At 41.5% G+C, this 14,887-nt stretch overlaps 1 protein-coding gene across 2 annotated transcripts in view; it reads left to right on the top strand.

Moving 5' to 3' along the window:
* LOC140458139 (adiponectin receptor protein 2) overlaps positions 1-14,887 on the top strand; it is a 73,948-nt gene that overhangs the window by 51,836 nt on the left and 7,225 nt on the right. For both annotated transcript variants that reach the window (XM_072552275.1, XM_072552276.1), the window contains 2 exons: positions 3,002-3,173; positions 9,530-9,716. In XM_072552275.1, coding sequence (XP_072408376.1) covers positions 3,002-3,173; positions 9,530-9,716 — 359 coding nt within the window. The remainder of the gene's footprint in view (positions 1-3,001; positions 3,174-9,529; positions 9,717-14,887) is intronic.

The following is a 14,887-nucleotide window of genomic DNA, read 5'->3' as shown; positions in this document are numbered from 1 at the left end:
GGCTTGCTCCAGTGTTCCAGTGAAGCTTAGTGCAAGCTGAAAGAAACAGCACCTAATTTTTCTGTGTGGGAACTCTACAGCCTTCTGGACTCGATATTAAGTTCAATAAGTTTAGGGTTTGAGCTTTCCCATGTCCTTACCCCAAACCCCACACACCAGGCCTTGTTATCACATGGTCTGCTGTTACTTACAACCCATTGTTAGCCATTAACAATCCCCATCAACAGCTATTCACCCTTCTAGCCAGATTGTTGTTCACTTCTTTGTCTGTACAACTGTTCTTCTCTGTGGGCTCTAACCCCCTCTCCACCCTATCTTCTTTATAAACTGGCATTTTCTTAGCTACCATTAGTTCTGAGGAAGGGTCATTGGACCTGAAACGTTTACTCTGATTTCTTTCCACAGATGCTATCGGGCCTGCTGAGCGTTTCCAGCAATTTCTGCTTTTGTTTCTAGGGATCTCGGTGCCTTTGTATACTAGTCAACAAAAGTAGACATGCAGGCGCAGGAAGCAATTAGGAATAAAAAAGTGATATATCGGCCTTCATTGCAAGAGGATGAGAATTCAGAAGTAGAGGTATCGTGCAGCACTTGTATAGGACATTGATGAGGTCGCGCCTGGAGTGTGACATGTAGCTTTGGTCCCCCGAGTTGAAAGAATAGACTTGCCATAGAGGGAGTACAATAGAAGTTCACTAAGATGATGAATGGATTTGGCAGGACTGTCCTATGAGGACAGCTTGGATTGACTGGGCCTGTCTTCTCCAGAGTTTGAAAGGATGAGAAGGGATCTGAGAAAATTTTACATATTGCAAACAGAGTTGAATAGATTAAATGCCGAAAGAATACTTTCCCTGGCTGGGGAGTCTAGAACAATGCAATAGAGTTTGAATATTTAGGACTGAGAGGAGAAACAATTTCTTCACTCACAGTGAATCTGTGGAACACTTTTACTGCAAAAGGCTGTGGAGACTATATCACTGAATATATTCAAGAAAGATGAATTTTTAGATTTTAAAGGCATAAATGTTTATAGGGAGAAAGTGGAATTCTTGCACTGTGATGCAGGATCAGACATGATCGCATTGAAATGCACATTAGGCTTGAAGGGCCATAAGGCCTATTCCTGCTCAGAGTTTCTACATTTGTATCCTCCCGCCCCCCCCCCCCCCCCCCCCCGCACTCACTCACTCACTCATTCTCTTTTTCTGTCTGTGTCTCTCTCTCTCTCTCTCTCTCTCTCTCTCCATGTGCCTACCAGTTAGTCTCATTTCCAATGAATGCAGGACTAATTATAGCAGGAAGCCAGGACTGCAGCACCAAGGAAGTCTGAATGTTTTAATTACTGTGCACATAAGCCAATATGAGGAAGTTCACATTTTTCACCTTTTAAGAAATGAACTCCCAAGTTTAGCTACTGTTATTTTGAACTTAAATATGCTTTACATGTATCTGTCGAACTTTATTTTTGCAAATGTCTCTGGTCTTTGCAGAAAATTGGCTGATGGTAATTGCTGTTTCTTCAGTTTGTAAAACTTTGTTTCCTGAGTTCATGTGCATTTGTTTAAAATATGACTGTGCAACTTGCAAAAAGTTTGCTAACTTTGGTGATTTGTTTTAAATTTTTAACTTCAGATTCTTAAGCTAATTTAATTAACAAGAATGAAAAATTAACAAGATTTTTTTGATTCATGGATATAATTTTTAACGTAATGCCTGGATGGCAGCCTGGTGGAGAGGATTTAGAACAAAGAAACTTTACAGTCCAGGAACAGGCCCTTTGGCCCTCCAAGCCTGAGCTGATCCAAATCCATTGTCTAAACCTATTGCCCAATTACTTTGCTTCTGTATCCCTCTGCTCCCCACCTACTCTTGCATCTGTTCAGACTTACCTTAAATGTATCTACCCTGCCTGCCTCTCCTATCTCTGCTGGCAACGCGTTCCAGGCACCTACCACCCTCTGTGTAAAGTACTTTCCACGTGTATCCCCCTTAAACTTTTCACCTCTTAACTTGGACATGTGACCTCTCGTTATTGAATCTCTCACCCTGGGAAAAAGCTTATCTCTCTCCAACGTGTCTATACCCTTCATTATTTTGTAGATCTCAATCAGGTCCCCCTTCAATCTCCTTTTTTCTAATAAAAACAATCCTAACCTACTCAACCTCTCTCCATAGCTAGCACTTTCCATACAAGGCAACATCCTTGTAAACCTTCTCTGCACCCTCTCCAAAGCGTCCGCATCCTTTTGGTAATGTGGCGACCAGAACTGTACACAGTATTCTAAATGGGCCGAACCAAAGTCTTGTACGATTTTAACATGACCTGCCAGCTCTTATACTTAATACCCCGTCCGATGAAGGCAAGCATACCATAAACCTTCTTGACCACTGTATCCATCTGTGCAGCCACCTTCAGGGTACAATGGAGTTGAACTCCCAGATCTCTCTGCTTATCAACTTTTCCCAAGGCTCTTCCATTTACAGTATAGTTCGCTCTAGAATTAGACTTCCCAAAATGCATCACCTCACATTTGCCTGGATTGAACTCCATTTGTCACTTCTCTGCACAACTCTCCAGTCTATCTATATTCTCCTGTATTCTTGTACAGTCCCCTATGCTTTTTGCTACTCCACCAATTTTTGTGTCGTCTGCAAACTTAGTGATTAGACCAACAGTGCCCTCTTCCAGATCATGGTCACCTTTCTCCATTTCGAGAAACTCCCATCAACTACTACTGTATCTCCTGTTGCTCAAGCAGTTCTTTATACATCATGTGACTTCACTTTCTCCATTAGTTTACCATGGAGTTTATCAAACACCTTACTAAAGTCCATGTAAATGACTTGTTTGCCTGAGATTTGATTTTGTTTTGTGATCTACTCTACCTGTGTAGTTAAAAAATTACCCTTGTTCTCAAAATTAGAACTTGAATATTAGGCTTTGAAATGAGCTGCATTAACATCATAATGTTGTTTATGTAAAATGTTCCTGTTACAGGTATGGGAGGGGCGATGGCGTGTCATCCCCCATGACGTGCTTCCTGATTGGTTGAAGGATAATGACTACCTCCTGCATGGCCACAGGCCACCAATGCCATCTTTTCGTGCCTGTTTAAGAAGCATCTTTAGGATCCACACAGAAACCTTAAACATTTGGACACATCTCATAGGTAAGCTAAATAGAAGAACAGCTGATTCAGCACTTAGCTACTAGGTGTTGGTGTATAAATTAGAAGTGGCAAATATAAGAGTTTCTTGACTAAGTTGGATTTGGTTTGTGTTGTGGTTGATGATTTAATCCAAAATGCTGCTTAAGGAGTTTTAAGGAAGAATATTCTGTGTTGCATCCCTTAGGGTGCCACTTAACTGTTACATCTGCAGTAGTATAAGAAAATGACTCTAAAGATGGGTGTGTCTTCCATATGAATTTAGAGAAAGCTGAGGGGTGAGTCTTGATGCTGGCCTTATGGTGCACTGGAAGAAAAGATTATACCCATAGATGTCGCCTGAGGGGAAAGAATTCATATTCATCTTTAGTTAGACTTCAGTTAAGGGTACAGCACTGTACAGTTTTGAGCATCTCTTTGTAGAAAACATATTAAAACCAGAGAGGGTTGAGCATAATTACACCAAATGCAGATATTGTAGTTTGAGATATTACATAATTACTGATGGAGATTCTCACTTGACATATGTCTGTTTCAGGAAATGATCGACTACAGCTGAGCTGCATGTTTTTTTCTAGATCTTACACTATGGACGCCAATTTCTGAGTGTCCATTTCACCAATGAATGGCACTGACCTTACATTGACTGTTTCTTTCCACTGCTGGGCTACCTGCCATCTGATTTTTGTTTTTGTCTTATACTCTTCCTGTGTCCTTCCTATATATTTGTTTATTAGTACTCCAGAAAACAGCCAGAACTTGTCATATTATTGACTCTGACCCCAGTTAATTTGATCCTTTTGATGGCAGGCTCACCGTGGAGTTTGTTTGGGGATGTAGCAGTTGTCCATTTGGCTTGCAAGATCCAGTCAATGGAGTTGCCACTGATTTGAGCGCAATCATTGAGGGCTGGGGATTCTTCCCACTGGTGTACTTAAATATTCAGTACTCATACCTTGCCATAAAATGTCCAATACTCACCTCGAGCAGTGGAGATGTAAGGTGTTCAGCTGCTATTCTTTGCTTGCATAAGTTTAGATTACTTACAGTGTGGAAACAGTCCCTTTGGCCCAACAAGTCCACACCGACCCTCCGAAGAGCAATGCACCCAGACCCATTCCCTACATCTAACACTATGGGCAATTTAGCATGGCTAATTCACCTAACCTGCACATTTTTGGACTGTGGGAGGAAACCGGCGCACCCGGAGGAAACCCACGCAGACGCTGGGAGAATATGCAAACTCCACACAGGCGGGAATTGAACCTGGGTCTCTGGCGCTGTGAGGCAGCAGTGCTAACCACTGTGCCACCCTTTGATGTAAAGGAGACTGATGAGAAATACCTGATACACACACTTTGTATTTTCAGTCAGTTTGCTGTTTGTCCACGCTTGAATTTTCAACCCACAGACGTGACTCCCATGGTATTAGAAACCCTGGTGCTGATTTACAAAACATGGTGAATGTTGGTAATTGTTTATCCAAGATGTGTAAAACTATTGATGATGTCAGTGTTAATGGAGCGAGGAGCCTCTGTCCTGGTCCACAAAGTCTTGACACTGATTGGTTCTCCTGGGCCTGCAAGGAGTTTGGATTTACAATCTACAAGCTATGGTACCATCAATAAATAGGACTTCACGGACTTGGACATTATGCACTTTGGTCTCAGCACATAGTTTTGTCACTTTGAACAGCTTGCTTTCATCTCTGGCATAATGGGTTTTACTGAAAACATACAATAGCAAGTGAAAAATATGCCAAAGAGAGTTGGCATAAGGATACTGCTTTACCCTGCTGCTGATCTTGAGAGTGTCTGATGATGCTGTATTGTAAGTGATGGAAGTGTGTGTGTTCTCATGGAAAGAAGAATTTAAGTGCAGATGGACAGCTCTTTGTAGCAGCTAAAAGAATTGTTTTCTGTTATTGAGCTCCAAGGCTTTGAGGCCTATGAAGCCAATGTAGAGTGGTCAGTGTTGTTCACAGCACTCCTTCTGTAATTGTTAAAGTGAGAATATTGTGTCAACCATCGATCTTTCTGCACTGGAGTCATATTATGTATCCAGTTTGGGTGGCACAGTGGTTAGCACTGCTGCCTCACAGCGCCAGAGACCCGGGTTCAATTCCCGCCTCAGGCGACTGACTGTGTGGAGTTTGCACGTTCTCCCCGTGTCTGCGTGGGTTTCCTCCGGGTGCTCCGGTTTCCTCCCACAATCCAAAGATGTGCAGGTCAGGTGAATTGGCCATGCTAAGTTGCCCGTAGTGTTAGGTAAGGGGTGAATGTAGGGGTATGGGTGGGTTGCGCTTCGGTGGGTCGGTGTGGACTTGTTGGACTGAAGGGCCTGTTTCCACACTGTAATGTAATCTAATCTAAACATAACATTAGGGGCTGCAGTCTGGTCATAGCAATATGGATAAAGATCTTACCCATGTGACTTAGCAAAGAGATGCCTCAGTAGTTGTTGAAATCACTGAAATGCCCTTTTTTTTCCCCCCAGGGGATAGTATTTGATTCACATGTGGCTTTGGGAACAAATCTTTGCTTCCAGCAGAGGTTCAAAAACACATAGATGTGCTGCAGCAATTCTGGTTTTTCCCTTTTTCAGATTTGTGGTGGAATGCCACTTTTTTCTAGAGCTGTACCACTGATAAGACGGAGAAAGATCTTTGAGCTCCACTACAGTGAACTTGCTGTTTCTTCAAGTCCTCCATGGGAGGCATGCCTGCAATCGTGGAGATATTTTTCAGTCTACATTATATAAAGTTTGTGGTTGTGCTCCACACCTTTCTATCTCCTAAATCAGTTCAATGATGATCCTTGCCCTTTAATTGACTTCAAGGGGGCCAATTTGGTTGTTGCATGACTTATTGGTTTTTTAATTCCTCCATATGTCATTCGATTAGGTTCCCTAGTGTGGAAACAGGCCCTTCGGCCCAACAAGTCCACACTGACCCTCCGAAAAGTAACCCACCCAGACCCATTCCCCTACATTCACCCCTGACTAATGCATCTAACTCTACGGGCAATTTAGCATGGCCAGTTCACCTAACCTTCACATCTTTGGACTGTGGAAGGAAACCCACGCAGACACTGGGAGAATGTGCAAACTCCACACAGACAGTCGCCCAAGGCTGGAATCGAGCCTGGGTACCTGGCGCTGTGAGGCAGCAGTGCTAACCACTGAGCCACCGTGCCACCCCAGTAGCAGATTTCATAATGTTGCAGCGTTTCGACCAATGTTGGTTGTCTGCTGAGTATGGGTAATGGCAGCTCTGGGAGTATTTTACTTTTTATTTGTTGTGGACTGACTTGTTGCATGAGAGGTTTTCTCTTGGTCCGTTTCAGTCCAGTAAACCTCCAGTAAACGATCTGTTTTCCTCTTGTGACAAATTAGGCTGGAGGATTGGTAAATATAACTCCAGTGACAGACATTTAAGAGAATATTCTAAATACACAGAATAAATGCATTCCAACAAGTAAGGGAAGTTACATGGGCAGGCCCACTATTTGTTGTCAACTGAAAAGGTTAAATTTCAACTTAAAATTGTACTAAGGCAGATGGCAAGTCAGAAGAATTGACAATGTAAAACATTTTTTTTTTAAATTGAGGAAAATATTAGCATTTGAGAGCAAGCTAGCCATAAATATAAAAAGATAGTAAGAATTTCGAGAAAATTTTATGAAAGAAAAGAGTTGGTGAGCTTTGGTCCTCTAGAAAATGAGTTTAAAGAATTGATTATGGAAAAATGGAGATGGCAGATGAACATACATTTTGCATCAGACTTCACAATAGAAATTACAAATAATATTCAGAAATAATTATAAATTAGGAAACTGAAGGGTGGGAGGAATTCAGGAAAATCACAACCACCAGAGCAGTGGAACTGAGTGAATTGTCAGTCTGCAGCTCCAACACATGGCCATCATAGAGTCTTAAAATAAGTGGCGAGTGAGATGACTGTTGCAATGTTTTCAATCTTCCAAAACTCCCTAAATTATAAGAAGGACTTATTAAATCAAAGATAGCAAATGTCACGCCTTTCTTCAAAAATGAAGCGAGCTGGCAGGAAATTACAGACCGTTCAGCTTAACGTCTGTCAGAGAAAAAAATGTTAGAATCTAATGTTAAAGAAATTAGATTACTTGTGTAAGTTTAAGGTAATCAGGCATATTCACCATGATTTTGCAAAATGGAAATCGTAGTTTAACTAGTTTATTTGAGTTCTTTAACATGATGATGTATTCTACTTGAGTAAAGTACAGATACTGCAGATGCTGGAAAAACTGGTATTGTACTTCAGTATTTGGTATAGTGCAGCATTAATGATTATTGCGGAATATTCAGCTTCATAGTGTAGAGGACAGTGTATTGGCATAGGTGGAAGATTGACTGGCAAACTGGAAGCAGAGAATAAGCACAAATGGATCCTTTTCAGGTTAGTAAGACCTAAGGAGTGGGGTGTCGCAGGGATTGGTGATGTGACCTCAACTATTTACAATTTATATAAATGACTTGAATGAAGGGATGGAATGTGTGGTTGCAAAATTTGCTGATGACACAAAGATTTAGATTGGTTGAGTGCCACAAGTTGTGGCAAATTGAGTGTAATGTGGGAAAATGTGAAATTGTCCATTTTGGCAGGAAGAATAAAAAAGTGTTTATTTAAATTGTAAAAGCTTGCAGAGCTCTGTGATCTGGGATTCAGTCACTCGGTCACGTGTCTCGTTTCTTTTACCCCCTCCAATCATTTCATTCAATGAAGCGTGGAATGCTTCATTGAGATAGTCTGCATTGTTAGCAACTGCCTATTTTTTCTGAAGTTGCAAGATTCTTTTTTTTACTAGCTTGTCCTGTTTCTAGTTCAGATCTTCCTCATCTTTCAACTTGAAATCAAAATTCTGTTCATCCAAGAAATCTGAAATAACAAAAAAAATGCTGAATATATTCAGAGGTCTACTGCATGTGCTGTTTGCTCTTTGTGTCTCTTAAATGTCTTTAATCAATTGAACCACTTCATTTATTATTTGCCTTTAAAGACCTTGCTATAAGTTGTTCTGTTTCCTCTCGTGTTATGTTTTCCTCCTCCCCTTCATGCTGTTTCTTTATCAATACCATAATTTTTCATTTGTAAATACCTTAAAAATTATGAAAATTCGATGAAATCTGAAGAAAAGTATGCCTGAAATATTTAACTTGTGTGTTTTCTGTCCAGACATTGACTGACTGGCATTTTCTGTCTTTGTTTCATATTTCCAGAAATTAATTTTTTACTTTGAATGAACTTGGTTTTACTTCCTCTCTGCATTCAGGTGCTTTGTAAATAAACTTCTTTATGAATTTCTTTTCATCACTTTTCACTGTATATTTTCCTTTTATTTGTCTTTGCTTCTCTTTCTCTCTTTTGAAGGGCTCTGACATACATGGTTTGTTGAGAGTAACGAGGCTTGCTTAATCCCTGAGCTTTGTTTCCAACGATGGTGGAAATTAGAAAGAACTTAGAGACCAAGGTCCAAGAACTGAAATTGTGTTGTAGCTGAACCACTGAGGCTGGGTACTTCACATTTTAACCAGGCCCCTTGGATACTTTCAGCTCCCTACTCAATTACCGCAATCATCTCATCAGCCTCCTCCAGTTGCTCAGGTTGAGGAATGGTTGTCACCACAGCAATGGTTGCCTACCCTGGCACCTATGCAGCTGATGTCTGAAGAATCTTACTGTTGGATGCTTGAGCATGGAACAAGGAAGAGAACACTATTCTGAGTGAGGAGTGATAGATAATACAGCTGGGAGGATGAGAGAGGGAGACCCCAGTATAAAACGTAAGAGGTGGTCCCTGACTCTCTTTGACCCTGTTTCCCTATTTGAGCCAGAATTAGAAGATTGAAAGATTCCAGAGTAAAATGGTAAGAGGGCAAATTACTCAGTCTTTGTTAGACATTCCCTAAATATGGGGCACCCTCCATTAGATTAGAAGATAGCAGATGTCTTTCTGATGTAAACCAGCAAAGTTGGACCCTGACTTGGAGGCCATGAGAAACCCTGGTGCTGTGAACAAATTTGCGATTCATGTAATACTGCACATGCCTATATATGATTTATTATATATAAAAATGCTCCTAATTACACCATTTATTTTTCTTAGAAATTCCTGAAATCTGTCTCCCCTATAATCAGAGCTATGTTATTAGGACTGAAAGTATGAAATTTCAGTCCACAAAAGTTATAATGTACCACAGAACATTAATTGACTAATTAATTTTACAGTGTTCATTGATTCATGCTGCCACTTGTTGTTATTTATTTCTAAGTGTTTTTGTTTGTATCAGTTTGTTATACATATCGATCTTTTCTTTCTCAGGTTGTCTTTTCTTCCTGGGTCTTGGAATTTTCTACATGTTTAGGCCGAACATATCCTTTGTAGCTCCTGTGCAGGAGAAAGTAGTATTTGGGGCGTTCTTCCTGGGGGCCATACTCTGCCTGTGTTTCTCTTGGTTATTTCATACGTTCTACTGCCATTCAGAAAATGTTTCACGTGTATTTTCCAAGTAAGTAACCATGTGTAAAAGAACAATATTCAACTGATAACCTAGCATTCAAAATTTTAAGTAGCATTTTATAACTACTATAAAGGGTATTCTGGATATCTTGGAAGAAGTAAGGATTTTTTAAAAAATCCATCTCGAATTGAAAGCAGAACTATTGATTATAATTGATTACTAAAGCAAAACATCCATACAGATCTGTGGTCTCATTTACTTCTCCCCTTCCTTTCCTCAGTTTCCAAGAAAAAAATTGGAGTATGGACATCATGGAGTTTATATTTAATCAGATATGGGTTGCAACTGTTGGTTATTGTTGCCTGACCTTTCAATGCAGCTCTCAATATTAATTTTTCACCCTTGAATGTGCAAGTGCGTAAATACAGCATGCAGACTAAAATCCCCTTAATAGGTGTGTGCAAAATTAACGTGAGTTATGGAGATGAGCATCACGAAAACAGACCCTTTAATCCAACATGTCCATGCCGACCAGATATCCTAACTGCATCGAATCCCATTTTCTCTCACTTATTCCTCTAAAACCTTCTTGTTCATATACCCATCCAGATACCTTTTAAATGACACGAAGATTGATGGAGTAGCAGAAAGCATAAGGGCTGTCAGAGAATACCAGAGGATATAGATAGACTGGAGATTTGGACGGAGAAGTGGCAGATGGTTTTCAATCATGAAAAATATGAGGTGATGCATTTAGGCAAGACTAATTCTCGAGCGAATTATACAATGAACCGAAGAGCCTTGGGAAAAGTTGATGGGCAAAGAAATATGGGAGTGCAGGTCCATTGTACCCTGAAGGTTGCTGCACAGGTGGATAGAGTGGTCCAGAAGGCATATAGTATGCTTGCTTTCATTGGACAGGGTGTTGAGTATAAGAACTGGTAAGTCATGTTAAGATTGTACGTGACATTGGTTCAGCTGCATTTAGAATACTGTGTACACTTCTGGTCGTCACATTACCAAAAAGATGTGGATGCTTTGGAGAGGGTGCAGAGAAGGTTAACGAGGATATTGCCTGATATGGAAGGTGCTAGCTATGAAGAAAGGTTGAATATGTTAGGTTTATTTTCATTAGGAAAAAGAAGATTGAGGGGGGAACCTGATTGAGGTTTACAAAATCATGAAGGATATAGACACGGTGCGTAGAGACAAGCTTTTTCCCAGGGTGAAGGATTCAATAACGAGAGGTCACGCTTTCAAGGTGAGAGGTGGAAAGTTTAAGGGGGATACACGTGGTAAGTACTTCACACAGAGTGGTGGGTGTCAGCAGAGGTGGTAGAGGCAGGCACGGTAGATTCATTTAAGATGCGTCTGGACAGATGTATAAGTAGGTGGGGAGCAGAGGGATACAGATGCTTAGGAATCGACTGACCGGTTTAGATAGTACATTTGGATCGGCTCAGGCTTGGAGGGTTGAAGGGCCTGTTCCTGGGCTCTAAATTTTCTTTGTTCTTAAATGTTATAATTGTACCAGCCTCCACCACTTCCTCTGGCAACTCATTCCATACGCATGCCATCCTTACTGTTTAAAACGTTGCCCCTTGGGTCTCTTTTATATCTTTCCCCTCTCACCTTAAACTGATGGCCTCAAATTCTGGACACCTCCACCCTGGTGAAATGACCTTGTCTATTTACCCCATCTGTGCCCCTCATGATTTTAGAAACCTCTAAGGTCACCCCTCAGCCTCCGACCATCCAGGGAAAACAGCCCCAGCCTGTTCAGTCTCTCCCTATAACTCAAACCCTCCAACCATGGCAACATCCTTGTAAATCTTTTCTGAATCCTTTCACGTTTCACATCATCTTCCATATTGGAGAGAGACCAGAATTGCACACAATATTCCAAAAGTGGCCAAACCAATGTCCTGCAAAACCACAGCATGACCTCCAACTCCTACACTCAACGCTTTGATTAATAAAGGGAAACATACTAAACACCTTCACTATCCTATCTAGCCGTAACACCACTTTCAAGGAACTTTGAATGTGCACTTCAAGGTCTCTTTGTTCAGCAACACTCCCCAAGATCTTACCTTTAAGTGTGTAAGTCCTGCCCTGATTTGCCTTTCCAAAATGCAGCGCCTCACATTTATCTAAATTAAACTGCATCTGCCACTTAGTCATAGAGATATACAGCATAGAAACAGACCCTTCGGTCCAACTCATCCATGCCGACCAGATCTCCCAACCCAATCTTGTCCCATTTGCCAGCACCTAGCTCATATCCCTCTAAACCTTCCTTTTCATATACCCATCCAGATGCCTTTTAAATGCTATAATTGTACCAGCTTCCACCACTTTCTTTGGCAGCTCATTCCATACACTCACCACCCCATTGCCCATCTGGTCAAGATCCCGTTATAATGTGAGGTAACGTTCTTTGCTGTATGCTACACCTCCAATTTCCGTGTCATCTGCAAACTTACTAACTATACCTCCTATGTTCACATCCAATAATGACGAAAAGCATTGGACCGAACTCTGATCATAGGCCTTCGGTCTGAAAAGTAGCCCTCCACCACCATCCCCTGCCTCCTACCTTCAAGTGAGCTCTACTTCCAAATGGCTAGTTCTCCCTGTATTCCTTGTGATCTAACCTTGCTAACCAGTCTTATCACAAGGAACCTTGTCAAATGCCTTACTGAAGTCCATACAGATCACATCCATTGCTCTGCCCTCACCAGTCCTCTTCGTTATTTCTTTAAAAAACTCCATCAAGTTAGTGAAACATGATATTGCATGTACCAACCCATGTTGACTATCCCTAATCAGTCCTTGGCTTTCAAAATACATGTGAATCCTGTCCCTTAGGATTCCCTCAACAACTCATTCACCATTAATGTCAGTCTCACTGGTCTGTAGTTCCCTGGTTAGTTCTGACCATCCTTCTTAAACAATGGTACCATATTAGCCAACCTCCAGTCTACTGGCACCTCATCTGACTATCGATGATACAAATACTTCAAGGAGCTTCTCCAGCTTCCCACAGAGTTCTAGGGTGCATCTGATCAGATCCTAGGGATTTATCCTTATTTATGCATTTTCTGACATCCAGCACCCCCTTGTCTGTGTAATGTGGACAGTTTTCAAGATGTCACTATCTATTTCCCCACATTCTATATCTTGCATGTTTTTATCCACAGTAAACACTGATATAAAATACTCATTTAGTATCTTCCCCATCCCCAGCAGTTCCATTCAAAGGCCATCTTGTTGATCTTTGAGGGGCCCTATTCCCTCCCTAGTGACTCTTTTGTCTTTAATATATTTATAAAATCCTTTTGGATTCTCCTTAACCTTCTTTGCCAAGGCTGTCTCTAGTCCTTTTTTCCCCTTCTGTTTTCTCTCTCAAGTACACTCTGACTGCCTTTATGGCTCTTAGAGTCATAGAGATGTACAGCATGGAAACAGACCCTTTGGTCCAACTCATCCATGCTGACCAGATATCCCAACCCAATCTAGTCCCACCTGCCAGCCCCTGGCCCATACCCCTCCAAACCCTTCCTATTCATTATACCCATCCAAATGCCTCTTAAATGTCGCAATTGTACCAAATCCTGTGGCAGTTTATTCCATACACGTACCACCCTCTGTGTGAAAAAGTTGCCCCTTAGGTCTCTTTTATATCTTTCCCCCCTCACCCTAAACCTATGCCCTCTAGTTCTGGACTCCCCGACCCCAGTGAAAGGCCTTCGTCTGTTTATCTTATTCATGCCCCTCTTAATTTTGTAAACCTCTATAAGGTCACCCTGCAGCCTCCAACCCTCCAGGGAAAACAGCCCCAGCCTGTTCAGCCTCTACCTATAGCTCAAATCCTCCAACCCTGGCAACATCCTTGTAAATCTTTTCTGAACCCTTTCAAGTTTCACAACATCTTTCCGATAGGAAGGAGACTAGAATTGCACGCAATATTCCAACAGTGGCCTAACCAATGTCCTGTACAGTCGCAACATGACCTCCCAACCCCTGTACTCAATAATCTGACCAATAAAAGAAAGCATACCAAACACCACCACCACTATCCTATCTACCTGTGACTCCACTTTCAAGGAGCTATGAACCTGCACTCCAGGGTCTGTTTGTTCAGCAACACTCCCTAGGACCTTACCATTAAGTGTATAAGTCCTGCTAAGATTTGCTTTCCCAAAATGCAGCACCTCGCATGTATCTGAATTAAACTCCATCTGCCACTTGTCAGCCCACTGGCCCATCTGATCAAGATCCTATTGTAACCTAAGGTAACCTTCTTCGCTGTCCACTACACCTCCAATATTGGTGTCATCTGCAAACTTACTAACTGTACCTCTTATGCTCGCATCCAAATAATTTATGTAAATGACAAAAAGTACAGGACGCAGCACCGAGGAAATTTAAGGATTTACTCAATCTCTGCTGTCTGTGCTTGACATATTAAATTAGATTATTTAGTGTGGAAACAGGTCCTTCGGCCCAACAAGTCCACACCGACCCGCCGAAGCGCAACCCACCCAGACCCATTCCCCTACATTTACTCCTTCTTCTAACACTACAGGCAATTTAGCATGGTCAATTCACCTAACCTGCACATTTTGGACTGTGGGAGGAAACTGGAGCACCTGGAGGAAACCCAAGCATTCTCCCTGTGAAAACTCCACACAGTCAGTTGCCTGAGGTGGGAATTGAACCTGGGTCTCTGGTGCTGTAAGGCAGCAGTGCTAACCACTGTGCCACCATGCTGCCCACATATGCTTCCTTCTTTTTCTTGACCAAAACCTCAATTTCTCTAGTCATTCAGCATTCCCTTCATCTTGCTTTTCATCCTAACAGGAAATCTTGTCTTTGGACTCTCATTATCTCATTTTTGACGGCTTCTCGTTTTCCAGCCGTCCCTTTACTTGCAAACATCTGCCCCCCGTCAACATTTGCAAGTTCTTGCCTAATACTGTCAAGATTGGCCTTTGTCCAGTTTAGAACCTTAACTTTTAAATCCAGTCTGTCCTTTTCCATTACTCTTTTCAAACTAATAGAATTATAGTTGCTAACTCTAAAGTGCTCCCCCACTGACACCTCAGTCACTCGCACTGCCTTATTTCTCAAGAGGATGTCAAGTTTTGCACCTTGACATATTAGTACCTACATATCAGTAGGTACATTGACATATTGAATCAGAAAATATTAGT

The sequence above is a fragment of the Chiloscyllium punctatum genome, chromosome 32 (genome assembly GCF_047496795.1).
Source record: "Chiloscyllium punctatum isolate Juve2018m chromosome 32, sChiPun1.3, whole genome shotgun sequence".
Lineage (NCBI taxonomy): Eukaryota > Metazoa > Chordata > Chondrichthyes > Orectolobiformes > Hemiscylliidae > Chiloscyllium > Chiloscyllium punctatum.
Note: the sequence above shows the minus strand (reverse complement) of the source record. Positions and strands in the feature narration are given on the sequence as shown.